The 23121-nt window shown below is 36.1% G+C and overlaps 1 protein-coding gene and 1 pseudogene across 6 annotated transcripts in view; both read right to left on the bottom strand.

Annotated features, from left to right (window-relative positions):
- Window positions 1-23121, bottom strand: part of PCSK5 (proprotein convertase subtilisin/kexin type 5) — a 514258-nt gene that overhangs the window by 327623 nt on the left and 163514 nt on the right. For all 6 annotated transcript variants that reach the window (XM_025281624.3, XM_044939958.2, XM_025281617.3 and 3 more), the window contains exon 6: window positions 2059-2147. In XM_025281624.3, the coding sequence (XP_025137409.2) occupies window positions 2059-2147 (89 nt within the window). The remainder of the gene's footprint in view (window positions 1-2058; window positions 2148-23121) is intronic.
- LOC112584016 lies at window positions 6043-6172 on the bottom strand (annotated as a pseudogene).

Here is a 23121-nt window from a genome sequence, read left to right as displayed (position 1 = left end):
TCAAAACTCATCTGCATGGCTTTCACCAAGTAAGATGAACTACTTCATATTCTTACTTTCTATTTAAAAGCATAAAACTGAACTATTTCACCACTACAGGGAGGTCTGAAATAATCTAACCAGTATGTCTAAACATGGGAGTGTCTACACATCTGAATTTGGTTTCTACATCATGAAATTCATGTGAAGTCCATGAAAACATGCTTGATAAAATTGTATCTACAGGGTAATATTTATTTTCTGACCAGAAATTGATAAGAATTTTATTTTTGCAAATTTAAAGATGAATGGTTACTTATTTTTCATTTAAGTGCGAGACTTCATGCCTTGGATCTGGAGGAGTTACATTTATAATTTAGAAGCTTCTTGTTTTCAGGATGACTGAACATTTGTCAGGCATTGCAATACATTCATTTTTTTAGAGGTCTTATCAGCTAGGTGAGCAGCTTATCTGTGAGGTTCAGAAGTTCATGCCTTCATTCCCTCAAGGTCAGAAGTGCTGGGTTAGCTCTGAAGAGTAATGACAGGGACCTGAGAGTATCTCCCTGGAGGAGGAAATGGCAACCCACTCCAGTATTTTTGCCAAGAGAATCCCATGGACAGAGGAGCCAGGCAGGCTACGGTCCATGGGGTTGCAAAAACTTGGACACGACTGAGCGACTAACTAATACTGAGAATGTTTCTGCATGTATGAGTGCGTGTGTGCTGGACTGCAAGGAGGGTTGACTGGACAGCCATTGTAGTTATCTGATTATCTTGAAGAGAGAGCAGGGGCCTCTAGCACCCTCACGATTCTTCAGAGGACGTCTGTCTCCTTTCCATAACTCCTCTAGGAACGTTTCACTTGACACACAGCAGATGCTCTCAGAGTACAGCTAATTACTGGTTAATAAGCTGCCATACTCTAAGAAACCCAGGTGAAATAAAGAGAAGAAAGAGGTTGGATTTACTGACAACTGACATACAAGACAGTCTCAGAAAACCTTTTCTTAGCATCATTATCATATACCTCAATTATTCCATGTTATAAGATGTCTACATTTACTTTAGAAAGGTCTATCATTTTTATTTTTTAGATCTGGTGGCTCAAGTGGTAAAGAATCTGCCTGTAGTGCAGGTTAGATCCCTGGGTTGGGAAGATCCCCTGAAGAAGGGAACAGCAACCAACTCTGGTATATTTGCCTCGAGAATTCCATGAACAGAGAAGCCTGGTGGGCTACAGTCCATAGGGTTGGACATGACTGAGCAACTAACACTTTCATGTTCACCAGTGGAGACAAATATTATGTTGGAAATGAGGATGTCAGCCTAATTCCAGGAACTTCATCTTAAGAAACTCTTCAGGTGATACCCAGGGGAACACTTCCAAAGCCAACAGGATCTACACATCTCTTACCATGTTTTCCTCCCATTTGTGTGTGGCTGTGGCACCAGGCTATACTAACAAAGATGATTGTACATGGGAACTGAGAGCTTGCTTCTATTAATATCTGAATGTATACTGCTTGGGTTAGGTCCCTGTGGTAAGTATAGGTATATTTGAATTTGTGTGTGTATATATACTATCTGTAATCTGCAATTACTAATGGTAATAGTATTACTATACTCTTTCAAAAGGAGATCCTACTATTTAAACTGAAATGAAAAGAAGCTTTTTGTAAAGCCTAAGGGAAAGAAAAAAAAATATTTTCTGTTTGACAGAATTTCAAAATGCTTTTTTCTGTAGAGATATTCTGGCCTGGTGTTTATCTTTTTAGTTCTTTCTGACCTAGGTATCAATTTTACAGTTCCATATAGATGCTAATGACCCCATTTTTGCTATTGGACAAGCTTCTTTCATTTTTATCTAAAGAAAGATTTCTGTGTTTGCAACACTTCAGGGGGCTGCTTCAAAGTCTTTGTTTTAATAACACAGGTTAACACAGTCATTTTGCTGTTGGCAGTAGTTGAACACTGTTATGCAAACATATGCTTGTCTTTAGTTCAAAAAGGGTTCTGAAAACGAGTTAGCAGAACTCTTGGCTCATTTCTACATCCACAGGAGTCTGGGTCGCATACCTCCGATCTTGGCGTTGAAAGCAATGCCGACTGTACAGTGAGAGTTGTTTGCTGCGGCGGCCACTTCTCCAGCACAGCGGGTCCCGTGCCTGTAGGGAGAACACACACACACCTCATTCTCCCAACCTCAGCAAGTCCTTGCCACCACTCAGACCTCAAAGCGGTGAAGAATGTAGCAAGCTGTGGGTACTTCTGGAACTTCCTACCCATGTAGCACTTAGTCTGTCCATAGCAAATTTTAGCACTTAATTATATTCTATTTTGGGTTATATTTTTATATGCTTATTTTTTGATGTCTTGCTTTCTCAACTAGAAAATCTCCTTGAAGGCTAAAATCAAATTGTATGTTTCTTTGTATTTTCTGAACTTTCAACATCCAACATGGTAACCACTAGCCGCATAGGCTAATGGATACCTGAAATATGGCGAATGTGACTGCATATTAATTTTAGTTAAATTTAAAAACTAGTACTCAATTATTAGAAACCTCAAGAATGTGAATATAAGAAGTACTTTGTAGACTGGAAATTTAGATACACATCAAGGATCTTCAATGAAAATTTATCATCTAAAATGGGACTTCTGTAAATACACACAGAATTTCAAAGACCTTGAGTGAAAAGACACCATAAAATAATGCATTAGCACTTATTTCATATCAATTACATGTCAAAATATCATACTCAATACAATATGTTAACAAAACCTATTTCACCTGTTTGTTTTCACCTTTTTCCTGGTTTTACAAGATGTGACTGACAGTAAAGCACAAAATTTTTCTGAAAGATATTCTGTTCTTTCTTACCACGATAACAGTTCTTTGATCAGAAAATAATTTAGCTGAAAGGACTTCTAAGATCTTATACAAAGATTGCAAAGAAGTGTCAAGTGCAAAGGACACGCTCTTTAAAAATGGTGGCCTAATACAGTGTGTGCTGAGAATAATTCTAAGGCATGGTTGAGCCTAGAGAAAGAAGGTGAAGACTGATGACTAATGCCTGCCCTGGGTGCAGGAAGGGGGTGACAACCAACTACATGTGGTGTAGTTCTAAGATGATGAAATCCAAAGCTCACCTTCTTTCCTACATTTTGAGAAATGAGTTAAGGAGGCCCTGAGATATAAAGAGATCTGTCAAAAATAGCTCAACAGTGACTAAAACTCAGGACCCCAAATTCTGTTTTAGTACTATTTGTTTTACAGTATATTCTACACTGTCATCATGGGATATAACTACTGTCTGTGCAACTATAAACAAGTTGCTGCTTACAACTGATAGGTACACATCAGTTTATACAGGAGATATACTGCTTTTACCACTTAGTAAATAGATGGGGAAACAGTGGAAACAGTGTCAGACTTTATTTTTGGGGGATCCAAAATCACTGCAGATGGTGATTGCAGCCATGAAATTAAAAGATGCTTACTCCTTGGAAGGAAAGTTATGACCAACCTAGATAGCCTATTAAAAAGCAGACATATTACTTTGCCAACAAAAGTCCATCTAGTCAAGGCTATGGTTTTTCCAGTGGTCATGTATGGATGTGAGAGTTGGACTGTGAAGAAAGCTGAGCACCGAAGAATTGATGCTTTTGAACTGTGGTGTTGGAGAAGACTCTTGAGAGTCCCTTGGACTGTAAGGAGATCCAACCAGTCCATCCTAAAGGAGACTAGTCCTGGGTGTTCATTGGAAGGACTGATGCTGAGGCTGAAACTCCAATACTTTGGCCACGTCATGCGAAGAGTTGACTCATTGGAAAAGACTCTGATGCTGGGAGGGATTGGGGGCAGGAGGAGAAGGGGACGACAGAGGATGAGATGGCTGCATGGCATCACCAACTAGATGCACATGAGTTTGAGTGAACTCTGGGAGTTGGTGATGAGTTGAGTGAACTCAGGGAGGCCTGGTGTGTTGCAGTCCATGGGGTCGCAAAGAGTTGGACACGACTGAGCAACTGAACTGAACTGAATGTCATCTATCTCTTCCTACATAAATATTAATCTATATATCATTTAAATGGTTACAATTATTCTTTACAATCTTTTAAATTTATATAAAATGGCATAAACCTATATACATATACCTATATATATGTGTGTATACATATACACACACATGCATCATAATTTTATTCCTAGAAATTTACCTATTTTTTGCTAGTATTAATGAAATATAAAAATAATAGCTTGTATATACATTTTAAATATCTTGGGATAAATTTCTAGAAGTGGAATTACTGGATCAAAGAGTACAGAATATACTGTCATAATGTCAACAAAAGATGAAAGTAGTATAATCGAACCTCATAAAAATGGCAAGACTGATAAATATTACTACAAAATACCAAATTGTTATGCATGACAAAAAGAAAAGATAGGCCATAAGCCAAGTTGGATGATAATAGGAAGAATGGAGAAAATATCTAGACAAACCTCTGTGTAGATAAAGCCCTATATATGAGTTTTTCAAACTTTTTCATCCTTGCCAAACTGAGTTGAAAAATATTATCTCATCGTCATTTCCCTCTTTATCCCTTATGATTACATTTGTTGCTATGCATCTTTTCAAATATTTATTAGCTATTTCTATGTCTTGCCTTGTGAATAACCTCTTCATGCTTTTTGCCCAAATCACTCATTGCCTTTCCATCATATCTGTTATAAATATGTTTCCAAATGTTTTATTTGGAACATGAAAATCTTGTTTATGGAATTTTTAGGTTGTCACACACAATATTTAATCTTGATATACTCATAATTATCTTGCCCCCTGATACTGGGTTATACCACTTTAATCATTACAAAAAATGATCTCTTTTTCAAAAAATACTTCTGGAAGCCCCAAGCTAAACTAATTTTCCCCTGAGCATAGCAATTATTTACTATGATTTTTTATTAGCCTCTTGTTGCATATTACTTCCTGGTGTAGGTTATTTTTCTTCAAATGTCAAATTCCCTTTATGGGTTTACTGTTTTTATACTACATTGCATCTATTATTAATTAATGCAAGTTCTACAGGAGCATAAGGACATCTGTTTTTAATTCTGCCCTGGTTTATTCTTAGGCCCATGGGTTATTAAGAAGTAGGATTTAAATTTTTTGAATGTTTGCAGCTGTTATATTTTTTATAGTCAATAACTTCATTAACTTATGATAAAATAATTTTTATGAAGCAATCATTTGAATTTTGTGAGCGCACAAAATGGTGAAGTATGTGATCAACTTTTATAAATGTTCTATGTGGTTGAAAAGATGTATATTTTCCAATTATTCTAGATAAGTCCATCATGTCAAGCTTGTTCATTATTTTGTGGATTTGTTAATATTCTTTGTGGTTCTATTCATTTTTATTGCCTTTAGAATGGAACTATCAAATCTTCCTAGTGAAACAAATTGTTTATGAATATGTAATAACACTTTCTGTTTCTTAAATAAAATTAAAGATATCTTGTTAGTATTTAAATTATAAACCACTTGATCCTTTAACTTTCAAATATTCTGTTTATATTATTTATACCTCATAAATAGAATATAATTTTTTTAAACCCTGGAAATCTTTATTTTTGACTCAAGAGTTAGTCCATTTATATTATCTAAGTATTCATAAACACATAATCATTTCTGTATTTTTCCCCTGTACTAGTCTGGATGTTATACATTCTATTATTTAGTGCTTATCCTAGATATTTGATCATGGGTACCTAAGATCACAAAGTTACTGATATTTTTTTCAACTTTTCCCAAACAGTACAGATGTCAGAATGTTTTAAGTCTGATTATCCAGCTCTTGACATGATCCTCCCATAATTATAGTTACACACTGGATATTTTTTTTAACACTAGAAATCACCCATTACTGTTCTACTTTGAACAATCAATGTTTGTTTAGATTTACATTTCTTGCTTTGTTTATTTTTGTAGCACTTATTTCCTTCTGGGATCACTGATTTCTTTCTGAAGAACATTCTATAAATGTACCCATCAGAGAGGCTTTTGATAGTCTCAGAAAATGACTTTATTTTACTGCTCTTCTTAAATACTAATTTCAATGGATATAGTTAAAATAGTAAGAACGGATACTATACTCGATCTTAGCCAAAAGGTAGAGAAACATTTTTTTCAATGGGTATAGAATTCTAGACTAATAGCACTTCAAAGATGCCATTCCACCATTTTTTAGCTTCCCTTCTTTCTGGTGAGAAGTCAGCCATCTGGCAATCTAATTCTCTGGACGCTTTTCAGATCTTTGCCTTTTCTATTCTGCAGGTTCATTAAGATATTGTATGTGTGGATTTTAAAAACCTCTTTCTTGGAATTCCTAAACCTGTAGTTTAACATTTAAATTTTCAGAAGTCTCAGCTAGTACCTTTGTAAGCTAGTACCTTGATGTATTCCTTTATATCACTCTATGGTTCTTCTTATCAGAATCCCAATTAAGCATACATTAGACCTTTTCACACTTTTTAAATCTTTATCTCATCTTCAGGCTTCCCACATACATTGCTCTCTTGGCTGTGTTCTCTGTAACTTGCTAAGTTCTATATTTCACTTATCCTGTCTTTAGCCATGACTAACCTGATATTTAATCCATTCACTGAATTATTCTTTTCAGGTACTATACACTTTATTTTTGAAGTTTTTTTTTCAAATTTGGTTAATTTGGATAGTCAATTTTTCTTAAAAATGCTTTTCAATATTTATTTATTGATACAAATAAATTATTTATAAATAATAATTCTAAGTAGGTGAATCTATTTCTACTATTTGTGTTTTTTACTGGCTTGTCTTTATGGCAATGTTTACTCCATGTAGTTGGTGAACTGTCCATTTAGAAGATTGTGCTGTTTAGGCTTTTATCTTTGTGAATTCTTTGAGGATGGTATGGAAAACTCAATAAGATCTGTGAGTTATTCTCAAAAGTAGTTATTTGTTTATCCCTTTGTCCCATCTATTAACCAGGGAGAGAAAGTCAAATACATCCTTTCACTTCCCATGTAGGATTTCTTTTTCTGTGTTTATTGCACTGAAGACAGTACCTCAGGGGTTCCATTTTATGCAAGTCTCAGCCCTTTGGACCAAAGCCTTGTCTCCTGCTATCTCTGGACTTTTAAAATTCAGTTCCAGGCTGGTTGGGATTGGTTAGTCACCCTGGGAAATGCCTGGTGTTGCCCACCTAGTTTATAGATTTGAGGTTTCTCAGAGAAATACCCTAGCACCCCATAAGCTCAACCATGCACTAAGAAGTTCTTTAATATTTTCCCATGATTTTTAGATACACTGTGGGAGGAAAGATTTAATTGAATATCTGTTCTACCATATTACTAAAAAAATAGAAGTGACTTGGTTCTGTATTTCTAAAAGCCCTGTACATATCATGTGCATCATTCATGTACAGTGAATGTTTGTAAGTGAAGAACACAGTGAATATTCTCCTTATAAAAACATTTCTTCTGTACAGGGCTCTACATCATGATATGTGGACTATTTTGAGGAGACAGGCAAGTTATACTCTACTGCTGACACATATATTTTAAATATCAGTTAAATCATGTATTTCAGCATACTGTAATTGAGGGTCCAAATTGCAGCTCAACTACATTTAAACAGCCCACTCTTCAGATGACAATGATCATTATTCCAAGTAAAGTACTAGTCATCTTTTTTATTTTTATATCTTAGTTAGACTGTGTTTTGACATGGATTTTAAATAGATCATAGAACAATGGATATATCATCATGACCTATTCAAGTATGTGATCATGACTCAATTTCTTCCTTCTCCCAAAAAACAAAGGGTGGTCAACAAAAAGTATATTCATGATGTCAGTAAATATGAAAGTCACAAAACAAACAAAACTGCTTTTCAGATGTAGTTTTCTTCAGAGATGATTGAGTGTTAGCATTTAAAGTATTTTTAGCATAAGAAGAAAGATTTAGTAGATTTTAGTCTAGAAAACAATATACTTATTAGATTAAGCTCGGACAAACATGGTACCTAAATAAAAATTTTAATATCCAAGTCCCATACAATGGTCTTTGGAAAGAAAATGAGTCACCTGTTTAACTTTCTTACATATGTTCACAATATTACTAAGAAACATATTTTCTGAGACCTTTAAAAGATAACCCAATTATGTAAATTTCAAGGACTTAAATTGAATAGCATCTAAAATAAAGTACATCCAGAGAAACTAGGAATTAAAAATGCATCAGTTCTCTGAATCCCTTAAGGATATGGTTATGTCTGCCCTGCTGCTGCTGCTGCTAAGTCACTTCAGTCGTGTCTGACTCTGTGCAACCCGATAGAGGGCAGCCCACCAGGCTCCCCCGTCCCTGGGATTCTCCAGGCAAGAACACTGGAGTGGGTTGACATTTCCTTCTCCAGTGCATGAAAATGAAAAGTGAAAGTGAAGTCGCTCAGTTGTGTCCGACTCTTTGCGACCCATGGACTGCAGCCTACCAGGCTCCTCTGTCCATGGGATTTTCCAGGCAAGAGTACTGGAGTGGATTGCCATTGTAAGTGTAAAATGTTGTGTTATAAGGTATCCATAGGTGTGTGGATTTATCTCTGGGCTTTCTATTTTGCTCCATTGATCTATATTTCTGTCTTTGTGCCAGTACCATACTGTCTTGATGACTGTGGCTTTGTAGTAGAGCCTAAAGTCAGGCAGGTTGATTCCTCCAGTTCCATTCTTCTTTCTCAAGATTGCTTTGGCTATTCGAGGTTTTTTGTACTTCCATACAATTTGTGAAATTATTTGTTCTAGCTCTGTGAAAAATACCATTGGTAGCTTGATAGGGATTACACTGAATCTATAGATTGCTTTGGGTATTATACTCATTTTCACTATATTGATTCTTCCGATCCATGAACATGGTATATTTCTCCATCTATTAGTGTCCTCTTTGATTTCTTTCACCAGTGTTTTATAGTTTTCTATATATAGGTCTTTAGTTTCTTTAGGTAGATATATGCAAAGGAGGCAAGAATATACAATGGATTAAAGACAATCTCTTTAACAAGTGGTGCTGGGAAAACTGGTCAACCACTTGTAAAAGAATGAAACTAGAACACTTTTTAACACCATACACAAAAATAAACTCAAAATGGATTAAAGATCTAAATGTAAGACCAGAAACTATAAAACTCCTAGAGGAAAACATAGGCAAAACACTCTCCGACATACATCACAGCAGGATCCTCTATTACCCACCTCCCAGAATATTGGAAATAAAAGCAAAAATAAACAAATGGGACCTAATTAAACTTAAAATCTTCTGCACAACAAAGGAAACTATTAGCAAGGTGAAAAGACAGCCTTCAGAATGGGAGAAAATAATAGCAAATGAAGCAAGTGACAAACAACTAATCTCAAAAATACACAAGCAATTCCTGCCACTCAATTCCAGAAAAATAAACGACCCAATCAAAAAATGGGCCAAAGAACTAAATAGACATTTCTCCAAAGAAGACATACGGATGGCTAACAAACACATGAAAAGATGCTCAACATCGCTCATTATCAGAGAAATGCAAATCAAAACCACAATGAGGTACCATTTCACGCCAGTCAGAATGGCTGCGATCCAAAAGTCTACAAGCAATAAATGCTGGAGAGGGTGTGGAGAAAAGGAAACCCTTTTACACTGTTGGTGGGAATGCAAACTAGTACAGCCACTATGGAGAACAGTGTGGAGATTCCTTAAAAAACTGGAAACAGAACTGCTTGATGACCCAGCAATCCCACTGCTGGGCATACACACTGAGGAAACCAGAAGGGAAAGAGACACGTGTGCCCCAATGTTCATCGCAGCACTGTTTATAATAGCCAGGACATGGAAGCAACCTAGATGTCCATCAGCAGATGAATGGATAAGAAAGCTGTGGTACATACAAATAATGGAGTATTACTCAGCCATTAAAAAGAATACATTTGAATCAGTTCTAATGAGGTGGATGAAACTGGAGCCGATTATACAGAGTGAAGTAAGCCAGAAAGAAAAACACCAATACAGTATACTAACACATATATATAGAATTTAGAAAGATAGTAACTATAACCCTGTATGGGAGACAGCAAAAGAAACACAGATGTATAGAACAGTCTTTTGGACTCTGTGGGGGAAGGAGAGGGTGGGATGATTTGGGAGAATGGCATTGAAACATGTATAATATCATATATGAAACGAATCGCCAGTCCAAGTTCGATGCATGATACTGGTTGCTTGGGGCTGGTGCACTGGGACGACCCAGAGGGATGGTATGGGGAGGGAGGAGAGAGGGGGGTTCAGGATGGGGAACACGTGTATACAATGGATTCATGTTGATGTATGGCAAAACCAATACAATACTGTAAAGTAAGTAGCCTCCAATTAAAAGAAATAAATTTATATTAAAAAAAAGAAAAAAAATGTTGTGTTATGTAACATTATGTATTATGCATTTTTTACTTGAATAAACGATTTTGGCTCTTAAGGAGCATCTTGATTTAAAAATCACATCTGTCTTTGTCCTTTCCCTTTTTATTACTCAGAAATATAAATTTTCTCATCTGCTACATTACCTATTCCCCAACAAGAAACCACTGTAATTACAGGTCTCAAGAAGTTTTACCTTGGATATCTGATTGAAAAGATGGAAAATCAGATCAGAGAGTGCCTGTTAACTCATTTCTATAATATTGTGAACTCATACAAGTGAAGTGAGGGTAGAATATAAATTTTTGGGTCCATTACATCTTGCTACATAGTAAAGTACTGCCTTCACTCCTTTGTTTGCTTTCTCCTACTCTAGTCACACTGCTTTATAAGCTTTTTTTAATTTCATATGAGGTAGTAGGGATGGAAATATTAACTCACTTGAGATTTACCATGAATCTGAAGGTAAGACATGAACAAGCTCAGCAATGAATCAGAAACATCAGGACACACGCAAGAGGTCTCCAGTTAGTGATCACTACATTGCTTGAAATTATACTTGTATGGAATCAAGCAATGGCAAGTTGGAGAAAGACTGCTTTCTATGTCTTTTCTTTCTTAGGACAAACATCTTCAGCTGTTCATGGATTCTGTCTCCAGGCTCCCGCCCCCACTGTTTCTAGTCCCTTTGACATCTGATGTGTCCATTCTCCTTGGCATGTTTTGATTTTGTTTAAATCTGAGTGAAAACCTTCCATCTGAGCTTACTTCAAAAGCCCCCTTAGAAAGGGACAGGAGAGCAAGAATAATGATATGTTTGAGGTATTCTCCAATATATCATGCAGAGCCTTTCTTTCTGATTGATTTTGTAGCTCTTGATAATATTACCACTTTGTTTATATCACCCTCTCCACTTCTCAAAGTACTTTAACCTCATCTGGTTCTCACTTCAACTCTGCAAAGTAAGCAAAACAGACACTACTACTCTTATTGCAATAAATGTAGTCAGTCATATAGTGATTAGTAGCTATAAACTGTGATGGGGCAATGACTAGATCTGGGTCTCCTGGGCATAGATAAATTAATGCTTTTTACTCTTGCAGCAAGACTCACAGGGGCCCATATTTCCAAGTATTTGAATGATGGCCAAGATTTCTTGACTTCCTTGCCACTACCCTACTTATTCTGTGAGGTAGAGGCAACTACTTCCTCATTAGTATTGATGACAACATATTTGACAATATATTTTATAGAATCTCCAAACTAAATTATTCAACTTGAGTTATAAGGAGCAAATGCTGAGAATCTTAAAAATGAAAACTTCAGAAGAATGGGAAATAGCTGAAAATAGATTTTCACTCTATCTCCAGCGAAAAGCTTAAGGAACATATTGGCAGCAGGGAGGTGGGGGGCAGGGGTGGAAGGGTAAATGAAAATTTTTAGGGAGGAAAAAAACCATACAGTCAACTTTCTGATGATTCATTTTTGTGAGAATATTAAGAGAATAGTTTCTGATATGATGACAGTTAAACATAGTCGCTGGGGCTTCCATAATACTAAATTTTTTTAATATACTAGGAAGAAATTCAAGAAAATTCATTCACAATAACTGCTATGGATTGAATGTTTCTGTCCATCCTATCCCAAGCCACATATGGAAACCCTAATCCCAGTGGGATGATATTTGGAGCTGAGGCCTTGTGGAGATGACTAGGTGATGAATGGTAGTCTCACGATGGAAACAGTGCCTGTATAGGAAAAGACACAAGACAGCTGACTTCTCTCCCTCTGCCATGGAAGAAGGCAGCCATCTACAAGGCAAAAGCCAAATCTGCTCACACCTTAATATCAGAATTCCCAGCCTCTAGAACTGTGAAAAATAAATGTTTGTTGTCTAAGCCACACAGCCTACTCTGTTAGAGTAGCCTGAATTAAGACAGTGAAGGGCACATAAGATATGATCATATTCACAGGCCTTTTGATAGCCTAATATTCAAAGAAATTTAAACATGAACTTAAATTATGACAGTTTTTATACCTAGCAACACACATTATGAATCCTCCTTTTGGCTCTCAGGAGTAATATATACAATATTTGAAGAGATTAATAAAAGCATTCATCAATTGCTCCAAAGCCTAACAGATACATTGCAGGCAAGGAAAGAAAATGAAAAAATACAGTATTAGAGCATTACGTAGTAACAGAATACTACTAAAAATTAGCATCAGAAATATAATATGCAAATAACTAATAAGTATTTTTTAAAAGGTACAGAATATTTCTCTTGGATGGTTAAAATTTTGTCAATCTCTCACACACACACACACGAATACACCTAAAAACTTGAAAAATATGAATAACGTGTGTAAATTGCATTAATGTAATTTTCCTGGCTTTGATATTTTGCTATAATTACACATGTTGCTACCACTGGGGGAATTTAGGTGAAGGATATGGGGGACCTCTACTATTTTTTAAACTCGCTGTGAGTTTATAATTACTTTAAAGTTTAAATATCATTGTAGGTTTGAAGAATTTGTACAGTTATTTATAATATTGATTGCAATCCAAGAAGATTTCAGTCAGAACCTAAAATACTGAAAATAAATACATCTCAAGTGGTCAAACTGTTTTAGAATTTTTTTCTCACCTCTGCCATTTTCCTTCCTCCTTAACTTCCCCAGCCTAGGAAAATTACTTATTCATTGTTAAATAAATTAACTGTTAAACATACTAGCTCACATGTAAAGGAAAGAGTAAATAGCTTGGTTTATTAGAAAACCTAGTTCTTTACCTCACTTCTGTTGCTTTCCCAACTATAATGTTGTATGGAATGATGAAGTACAATAAAATCCACAGCAGCTTAACTCACACACACTTCTATATATATAACAGATAACCCTATTGTATAGCAAAGGGAACTATATTCAGTATTTTGTAATCATCTATAAGGGGAAAGAATTTGCAACACAGACACACTGCATGGAGTAAAAACTTGTTTGTGTATATATATGTGGGCTTTTCTGGTGGCTCAGACTGTAAAGAATCTGCTTGCAATGCAGGAGATACAGGTTTGATCCCTGGGTCAGGAGGATCTCCTTGAGAAGAGGATGGCTGCTCCAGCATTCTTGCCTGGAGAATTTCATGACAGAAGAGCCCAGTGGGCTACAGTCCATGGGGTTACAAAGAGTTGGATACGATTCAGGGACCAACACTACATATGTATGTATGTATGTGTGTGTGTGTATGTGTATGAGTCACTTTGCTGTATATCTGAAACTAACATAACATGGTAAATCAACCACTGTTTGTTTGTGGTTTAGTTAGTAAGCCATGTCTGGCTTTTTTGTGATCCCACGGACTGTAGCCCGCCAGGCTCCCGATCCATGGGATTTCCCATGCAAGAATATTGGAGTGGGTTGCCATTTCCTTCTCTAGGGAATCTTCCCAGCCCAGGGATCAAACCTACATCTCCCACTTGGCAGGCAGAATCTTTACCACTGAGCCACCTGGGAAGTCCAAAAACAACAATACTTCAATTTTTAGAAAAAGCCTACAGTAGGCATTTTTATACATGTTTTTGTATATAGTGGCTGACCAAGAGGTAGGCTTTTCATCAGCCTCCCTCTCTTCCTACCCTTATCTTATACATCAACGACAATGTCAAAGCACTGGGTACGTGAGATCCCTTTGATGAAACTCATTAATCATGATGATTAAATTAGGCCCTTTTACTTGGCTCCCTGGTTGATATTCTAAATTTACCCAACCATGCTTTTCAACTCTTTTTTGCTTTACTGATTACTATTTTGATTTACTGATTTCCACATGTTACTTGAGCTTATTTCTATGAATTCACATTGCCATGCCTGTCTATGCTGCTGCTAAGCCGCTTCAGTCGTGTCCGACTCTGTGTGACCCGATAGATGGCAGCCCACCAGGATCCCCCATCCCTGGGATTTTCCAGGCAAGGGTACTGGAGTGGGGTGCCATTGCCTTCTCCGATGCCTGTCTATATCCCCTAGTAATTCTGTGATGCTATTCCTTCGCCACTGGATCTATTAAGAGCCCATCACCCTGCTTTTCCAGCTCCTTAAGCTCTTATCAGAGGGTTCTGTTCGGTCTCCGAAAATTACACAAACTAGTTTTTACTCCATGTAGTCAAAGCTTTGGGAACACTCTGATATTTTTCACCACAAATGGGGGCCTGAGACATTATCTCCCTTACCCCTTGACTACAAATATTCAGAAATTAGTCATTCATGTTGATTCTTTTTAGATGTGTTTTTAGTGAGCTGAGAGTCAAGTGTCTTCTCTTGAAAGTTCATAAATGTGGATCTGGAGGCTCCAACTCGTCCCTGGAGCTGGAGGAACAACATGATGCCCATCTTTTCTACTGGACATCTGTCTGCTTTACTAGGATAATTACTACCTACAGTTCCAGCACAGAGAAATGTAAAGTTTCTTTTTAGGTAAGCAATGAACTCTGTCAGGAATGCTATTTTATTTTTATTTTTTTGAAAATTATTAAAGTACTTACCAAGAATTCTTTTAGTTAACAATATTACTCCCTCCCAGCTCTTCCTTCCTCCTTCCTTCCATTTGTCCCTTCTCCCTTGCTCAAGTCCAGATAATCTACATCCCGTGTTCCAGACATCTTCTTAACAAGGGGCATATAGAGTTGAAGTATCCAAAGCTATGGCACTCACAGTCTTGGTGGGGAAAAGTCTGAGTAAAGGATTAACAAAAGATTTTCTCTTTATCTATGGAAAAATCACTTTAAGATTCTAGCTCTATTTCCCTTGGTATCTGAAAAAGGTGGAATGTCAGCTACCAAACAACACCATTTATGGTTAAAACAAAACAAAACAAAACAAAACACTGAACTTTAATTAGTGAGTGACCATGAACTGGGAGGTCTGTGGCCAGAGCAATAAACACATGGTGAGGAGTCGTGGCTTTGGGCTTCTGAGCGAGGACACTGGAAACTGAGTGTGACATTCCCTGTGTGGCCCCGGAAGCTCTGTTCATAGGTGACTGCAAGAAATACTGTTCCTAAGAGCATGAGGCTTCTGGGGCAAAGGGACTCTCACACTTTTCTTTCTAGCACACCAGCAGTGTCATTTGGGTGTCACTTGGGTCATGGTGGGGGGACAGGGGAAGAGTAAAAAATAGTCCTGGAGCTGGTGAGCACTCCTCCTGAAGAAATATAGCCGATACTGTCTTACTAAAACATATTTCTATCCATCTAATTACCACTTGTGGCCTAAAGAGTCCTGTGATTTCAACTAACCAATGAACTACGATCACTGACAGGGGTGTTGTGAGATGTATGCAAATAATTACCAATTATTGAGGTACACACTAATCAAGGTTTATGTATAAGGTGTTACAGAAATTTTGGCTCCAAGAGTTCTGACTTCAGGTTGGTGTTTATGAAAATGCTTGGTATGCAGCCTAAACAACTCTTCCTTACACCTGAACTGATTTTTCCTGTAATTCTGCATCCTCATAATTATAAGAAAATTTCATAATTAGAACTCATGAAAGCATGAAATATGAAGGATATACTGAGTATGTATACCAGGAGACTGGAAAAAGATCTATAAAGATAATGAAAGAAATAATGACCTGTATCAAATTATAATTTTGATTTTTCTGGTCTATTTCTTTCCATACATACTTCTCTTCTACAAATGTATACTGAAAACCACTTCATATAAATATTTCTAAAGTAGCAAAAATAAGAGACCAGGATGCTAGAATGTACCTTACACAGAGAATATTTCAATTTTACCCATGGTCCTGTATATAGGTAAATTCTCATTTTATAAATATTATAATGACCTAGTTAAGTGTGTGTAATGAGACAACTCCCATGTCCTGGTTCATAATTAATTAACTTTTCTGTGTCATTCATTCAGCAAATATTTATTGAGTACTTAATACATCCTAAGGGATGTATTAGTCACTAAGGATTCAAATAGTGGGAAAAGTAGCCATGATGTAATGTATTTTCAATGAATTCTGTTGGCTTAGAAATCCTAAATAATAGGTAATAATTCACAAGTCTCTGTTCATTTAGCAGTAAACTATTTAACATTCTGCTTCTATTTGCTTTTGCTAAAATATTCAGGTAAAGATACCTTTCAGTGGTACATTCAGTGATACATACATTGTGAAATAGGCTAAAAATATTTGTTTTGCTCAAAATCTGTTAACGATTGACTGATGGTGAAATGTGATCTTATAAATACTTGACTTCAATTTGCTTGAAACTGCTTCAATATCATGAATGAACTGTCAAAACACTTTTAAAGATGTGAGTTGTACTTTTCAGGGAATAATCATCTAAAACAGGTGACTATTACAGAATCCCATTTGTTTGCAATACAGTAGGTAAACCATGGCCCCGAGGTCTAAGGAGCTGGGTGGCACTTAATCCCAGGGTCCCTCTGAACTCGAGAAAGAGGTCCTAAAGTATAGATGAGTAACTCAAACACCTCTATTCACTGGGTGATCCTCACTTCAGCTCAGCTCCGCCAAGCACCTGCCAGCCCTTCTGTTTATTGACAGCTATTCTTGGTTCTCTCTGTAGAGTCCATCAGAATCATTTCCTTACATATTGGAAGGTTCTCAACATTATGGAGGTATGAAACCAACAATTAAGGAAGGCCTCCCTCCAAAACATATAATTTATCATAATTCCTAATTATCAGTTCAGCATTTTAGCCCAGAAGTAATACTTCATTTAGAAACAACATAAGAAATGGGTCTCTATTATGATGGTATTTGCATGAGTTTATGAGCAGGGGTTGGCAAACATTTTCTGTAAAGGGCCAAATAGTAAATATCTCAGGCTTTATAGGGCCACATACAGTCTCTGTCACATATCCTTTTTTTTTTTTTATCCCTTAGAAAATGTAAAAAATATTCTTAATTTCTAAAATTAACAGATTTACCTGCATTGTACAGTTTGATAAATTTCTGGTTTCTAGGTATGCAGGGTAAATACAGCCATAGCCATTTATGTCTTTTTGGTAACCAAAAACACATGCTTCTATGTTTTCTATCTCCCCTTCCTATGATTTGATACTAATACTGAATATTTTTAAATGTAAATTCATCAACTCAATAGCTATTATGTATCATGCATATCCAATGGTTAATTTCCATTTGAAAGAATGCTTAATGTAATTTGCAGTTTAGACATCAAATCAACAAACGGTAAGGTTCATTTATTTATTATTAGATAATCTCACCTAAATGCTCATAAATTTAATTTAATTTGATCTCTCCGATAATCTTGCACTGCATGTACTTTTATCCCTCTTATAGCGAAGGAAATGGAGATTGCTATGGGCTAAGTGACTTCACCAAGGTAATCCAGCCAGTTTACTGCAAAAGAACTTGAACCCAGATCTCCTGACATCAAGTCCTAGTGTTTCCACAACAGCAAATGCATAATCAATTTATGAAAAAACATGTATCTATCTTCAGGCGCACACACACTCAGCAGAGCCAATAAAGTCATGATGACTTGAGACTTTTTCTGAGAGGAATGCTTACAAGTACACCTTTGAAGCTATTTGGATCACTGCCCACAGGTTCTTTTTAAATTGGGTATCATAATGATTAGGATTCCTAACTAAGCAAGTAAAAATGATATTCACGAATGATCCTACCTCTAACAAAATCACTGCGGACTCAAGCAGCCCCTCCTTTTTCAGTGCTAGAAACTTTTTATCTCTGCGTAAATAAAAAAGGCAAACAATACAAGGCAAATCAAGCAAACAACTGCCTAATGAACTTGCAAAAGACACAGGATTTCATACAATCAATGAAAATAATATTCGAGAATAGCTTTAATCACTCTGAAAGCTTTTGTTGAAAGAGGATCCAGAAGAGCGAGATTTAGTGAAACTGGAACAAGGCTGGCGACGTGACAGTGGCTTTAAATGAGAATGATTTGTCAATAAAATGATTCCAAATGGCCCTTGGAAAAACCGATAAAGATTTTTATAAACTGAGTCTGTTTATTACTCTACTAAAATTCAAATTTCATAATATTACATAAAAACTACAACTTTAAACATGATTCATTTTTGTTTGATGTAAGAATGGCTATAGCTGCCTGTTCTGTTAGATAATAAACTACATGTATTTTCATCATTTTAGTTTTATTGTTTAAAATAAAACACCATTTGTATCGTTCATTACAAGACTCTGGCCCCAATTTAAGGGGATTCATTTTTAATGTTTTCTCCTCCCAACACCCATTTATTTCAGTAATGAGTCCCTCATGCACAGCTTCTCTAAACCAGGAAGGCTCTTGATTAAGTAAGAGAGTAAGGAACTTGATCTCCTCTCTTGAGAGTGCAGAAGCAGTCACAGAGTTTGAGTCACTGTCATGCCAGATTGGCTTGTTATCTTGACCTTCACTCTATATTCTATGCAAGTCCCTTTCCATAGCCTAAGTGCTTTTTTCTTGTCACTGGAATACACAAGCTGTTTACACCAAACAATCTGAGAAGGCTACTCCCCCATGAATACAATGTGATAATAGAAAATGTCAGGCCCTAAATCGCATGATCAACAACAGTAAGATTTCCCTTGAAGCAGTCATGCAGTTTCTTAAGTTTGGGGTGAGGTTCTTATTTCCTCAGTTCACACATTACTTGCTTTGGCTTAGGTGTGAGACCACACTGACAGACACAGGGAGGGTCTGTGGCTGGATGTTATTATGTCTGGTTTTCCTTATTAGAATTAGACACTGTGACACTCTTTATGTCCCACAAGAAGTGAGTTCATAGAACTCCACTGGGTGATATTTAAGAACTTCTTGGTCTAGTATCTAAACATCTTAGAATATAAAAGAAAACAGCATGTGTTAATGCTACTACTAGGTTCTTTTCCAGCATTCAGATCTATTCCACTCTTTAGACTCAAAAAAAAAAAAAAAAAAAAAAAAAACCCAAGATAAAAGAAAACAACTATATTGAGAAAGATATTCGGGGTTAAAGCATTTATTTATAGTATTCTTCATTATCTTCCCTACATAATAGTTCTAGAAAATGTAGTAACTGGAGGTGACAATCTTAGAAATAGGAAATCTTTGTGGCAAAATTAACAAACATTCTCTCAAGAGTGATCATTTTCTAACTTGCCCCCATGTACTCCCTTCTTCAACAGATTTTTTTTCCCCTTCAAGACTCAGGTCATTGAAATCACTAAACTGTCTCTTTCCAACATTTCTGACAACATTTTTCTGTTCAGTGACCATCACTGGGACAGCAGGTGGACAACCAGGAAGGCAATCACAGGCCAGTTAAATCTCAATGAGGTAAGAAACTTTGTGAAGGGTGGAAAAGAGATTTAAACAGATTAGTCAGAAGAGGCACTCTTGGGCGTAGTATGTGTTTGATAACCATCAGTCAATAGCTCAGACAATCATAAAACTGCGTCCTTTTCAAAGGGAGAAAAGCAAAATGACTTGGCAAACATTTTCTATTCCTCTCTCTCTGCCACTTTAAAATGGAAGAATTCTGGATCCTTGCTGTTAACCAAATGGCATTTACAGCTCTCAGTTGGCATGGGGCAGCTGAGAATCTAAAACGAGGAATGCTTATTCCATTTCCATTTCCATGGAAACCAGTCACCAACTGGTGAAAACAAGGTAGATCAAATTTTTGAACAAGAATGTTGAAATAATCACTGTTTTAAAACTTTTCTCTTGCCTTGGGATGGAGAGCATACTGTAATCTCAGGAACATACCGAGATGTGTGTTCACCACTGTTTTGTCATAATTCTTTTCATAATCACAGTAATGATTGTATCCATAGGAGTTTTTTGGGTCATTCTTTGAAGGAAAGATTGCTGTAAATCCAATAAATAAATCATTTAATAAAATGCAAAATTAAATGATCTTTTAAGGGCTTTTTAAAAAATCAAAATAAACTTATAGCAATTAAGTAAACCTAAGGCAACCCACTCCAATACTATTGCCTGGAAAATCCTATGGACAGAGGAGCCTGGTAGGCTACAGTCTATGGGGTCGCAAAGAGTCGGACACGACTGAGCGACTTCACTTTCACATTTCACTTTCACTTTCAAGAATGCCTTTCAAAATTTATGATCATGTTCCTCTTCTTCCATGTCCTCTGAGCAAATGCATGAGGCAAGAAATGTGGTAATTTCCATAGAATGGCTTGACTCTGATCAGTTTTCTTGAACAGATTCAGAAGTGATATTCAATATTTTATTGACACTCGACTATGAAAATCTGACTTTGAAAAGACTCTTAAAACAACCAATTGTTACAGAGTGTAGATGAACTCCTTAAGCTCTGGGATCCATTTAGTTTTTCCAAGAGAATTTGACTTGCACCCTCCCCCGGTCCCACTAAAATCCATTTACCACTCCCACTGTTTCCACTTTTAGAATATAAACATTCCAAACTGGGTAGAAGTGATTTCCCCTGGAGAAATAGGAGGAAAAGTGTGTCAATGATTCATTTCATTCACAGCTACATTGCTAAGTGTTCCTGATGATAAAACCTCTAAAGCAGCGCTAAATACCCTGCATTATCACATGGGCTAGTAGGGCCTATAGTATCCTGAACATTAAGAATGCATTATCTGTAATTCTCACAGCAAACTTCAAGGAGCTATTTTTGTCTCCATTTTATATATGAGACAATTAAGTCCCCCAGTGGCAAAAAGATTTGTCCCAAGTTATTCCTACAACCATCTAGTGTGTCTCCCCAGGTCAACTTTTACCATCATAGTCACGCTGCTCAGACACCATTCCCTAATTCCAGCTTGTATTCCTAGTTCAAAAACATCACCATGTCTTAATTCCTAATCTCTAGGTTAATTCTAATCTCCTCATATCAGTAAAAGATAAACATAATTGGAAATGTCTGACCTCAATCATTATTATTTTTTGAGTATGAAGAACTCATGTACGATTATTATTTTTAATTTTTCAGCTAAATTCTAAATCTGAAGCTGTTCCTTAAGTTGGTCCAATTATTTCTGATTTGCTTCTTACCTTGGAAAGATGCTAAATATTTCCAATGCTAAATATTTAAGCAGTTTGACCTTAATTTTTAATATCAACATTGTAGTTAATATATAAGAACACAATAAAAAGAAAGATATTTAAGTGTAATGAGATGGAAAGATAGATTTTCACTAGATTTCAAATCTCTAAAGGAATTATCTCAAAAGTTCCATTAATCAGTAATAAATGTGCATGGTCTATTTTTACCATTTCATACTAAAATTACTCTGTGAAAACAATTTTTTAGGCTTATAGTACTTGATTTAACTCCCTGTTTAAAGAAAAGCCAGGACATAATATCTGAAAGAAAAAAAAAAAAAACTTAAATAAAAGTTTAATTAATTTATAATTTTTCTGATGGCTAAGAATTAACGTTCAAGTGATATTAATGAACATGGTTCCACATAACTTGCAATATTTTCTTTCCATGTAAATTTTACTCTGCTATTCAGAGTTGAAATGAAGCTCCTTAATTTTATCTAAGGAAAATACTAACAAGTACGCATATAAAGGGAAGATTTCCTCCTGTTACTGAAACTGTTAGTTATTTATAGTCACTTAAGGCAGGAGAAGATTGAGGGCAGGAGGAGAAGGGGATGACATAGGACGAGATGGCTGGATGGCATCACTGACTCAATGGACATGAGTCCGAGCAAACTCCAGGAGATAGTGAAAGACAGGGAAACCTGGCATGCTTGGGGTCAATGGGGTCACAAAGAGTAGGACAGGACTTAGCAACTGAACAATAAAGACAAATAGAAACAAAAATGGCTGTTAGGGCAATTTACTCAATAACTTAGAATATTAGAATAAGGACAAATTAAAATAAATTTAAATATTTTATTTCTGACACTGGTTTTAAATTCTTCACCACATTTCATGGTCTTTTTTCCTCCTCTGGTTTTCTCAAGGGAAAAAAAGGGCAATGATCTTGCCACAGAGCAGAGATATAAGGAAACTCAGCTTTCAATTGTGTTAAATTAGTAATAATTATAATGCATATCAAGATTACATCTTATAGTTAACAACTACAAAGCATGGCAGAATGATAATCACTTATTGCATGTCTATTATTCACCAGTGTCCAACCCAAATGAAGCATGCTGTTTTCAGAGAGCTGTAAAAAAAATTTAGTTAAAACTAGAGTATAATGCAATATAAGTTAAAAATAGAGGACACATTATGAATTCTTTGCATATATCTAAAGAGTTTGGACTTGGTCACAAAGGGCTTGAAGAAAGAGTAAAAACATGTTCAGATTTGTAATTTAGATAAGAGGCTCTAGGAAAAATAAGAAATTTATGACTTCTCTTAACAAAAAAGAAAAAAACAAAATGGGTAAACAGGAAGATGCTTTTTATTTCAAAGCTTGCAAGGAGCTCACTAATACCAAGGCACGTCCAGCCACCACACATTCTCTTTGTAATGATTATTCCCTCTCATCAGTCATTTTTCAAGACTCAGGTCAAATGCCACAGCTCCAGAAGACTTCACTATAATGTTACCTACCTCCAGTGGCAGCTCTTCTAAACCTTATTCCTCTGGTCTGTAGCACTGGTTTACAAAGGTTTATTTGGCTC

Source organism: Bubalus bubalis, chromosome 3, assembly GCF_019923935.1.
Source record: "Bubalus bubalis isolate 160015118507 breed Murrah chromosome 3, NDDB_SH_1, whole genome shotgun sequence".
Classification (NCBI taxonomy): Eukaryota; Metazoa; Chordata; class Mammalia; order Artiodactyla; family Bovidae; genus Bubalus; species Bubalus bubalis.
This window is presented reverse-complemented; position numbering and strand designations above follow the sequence as displayed.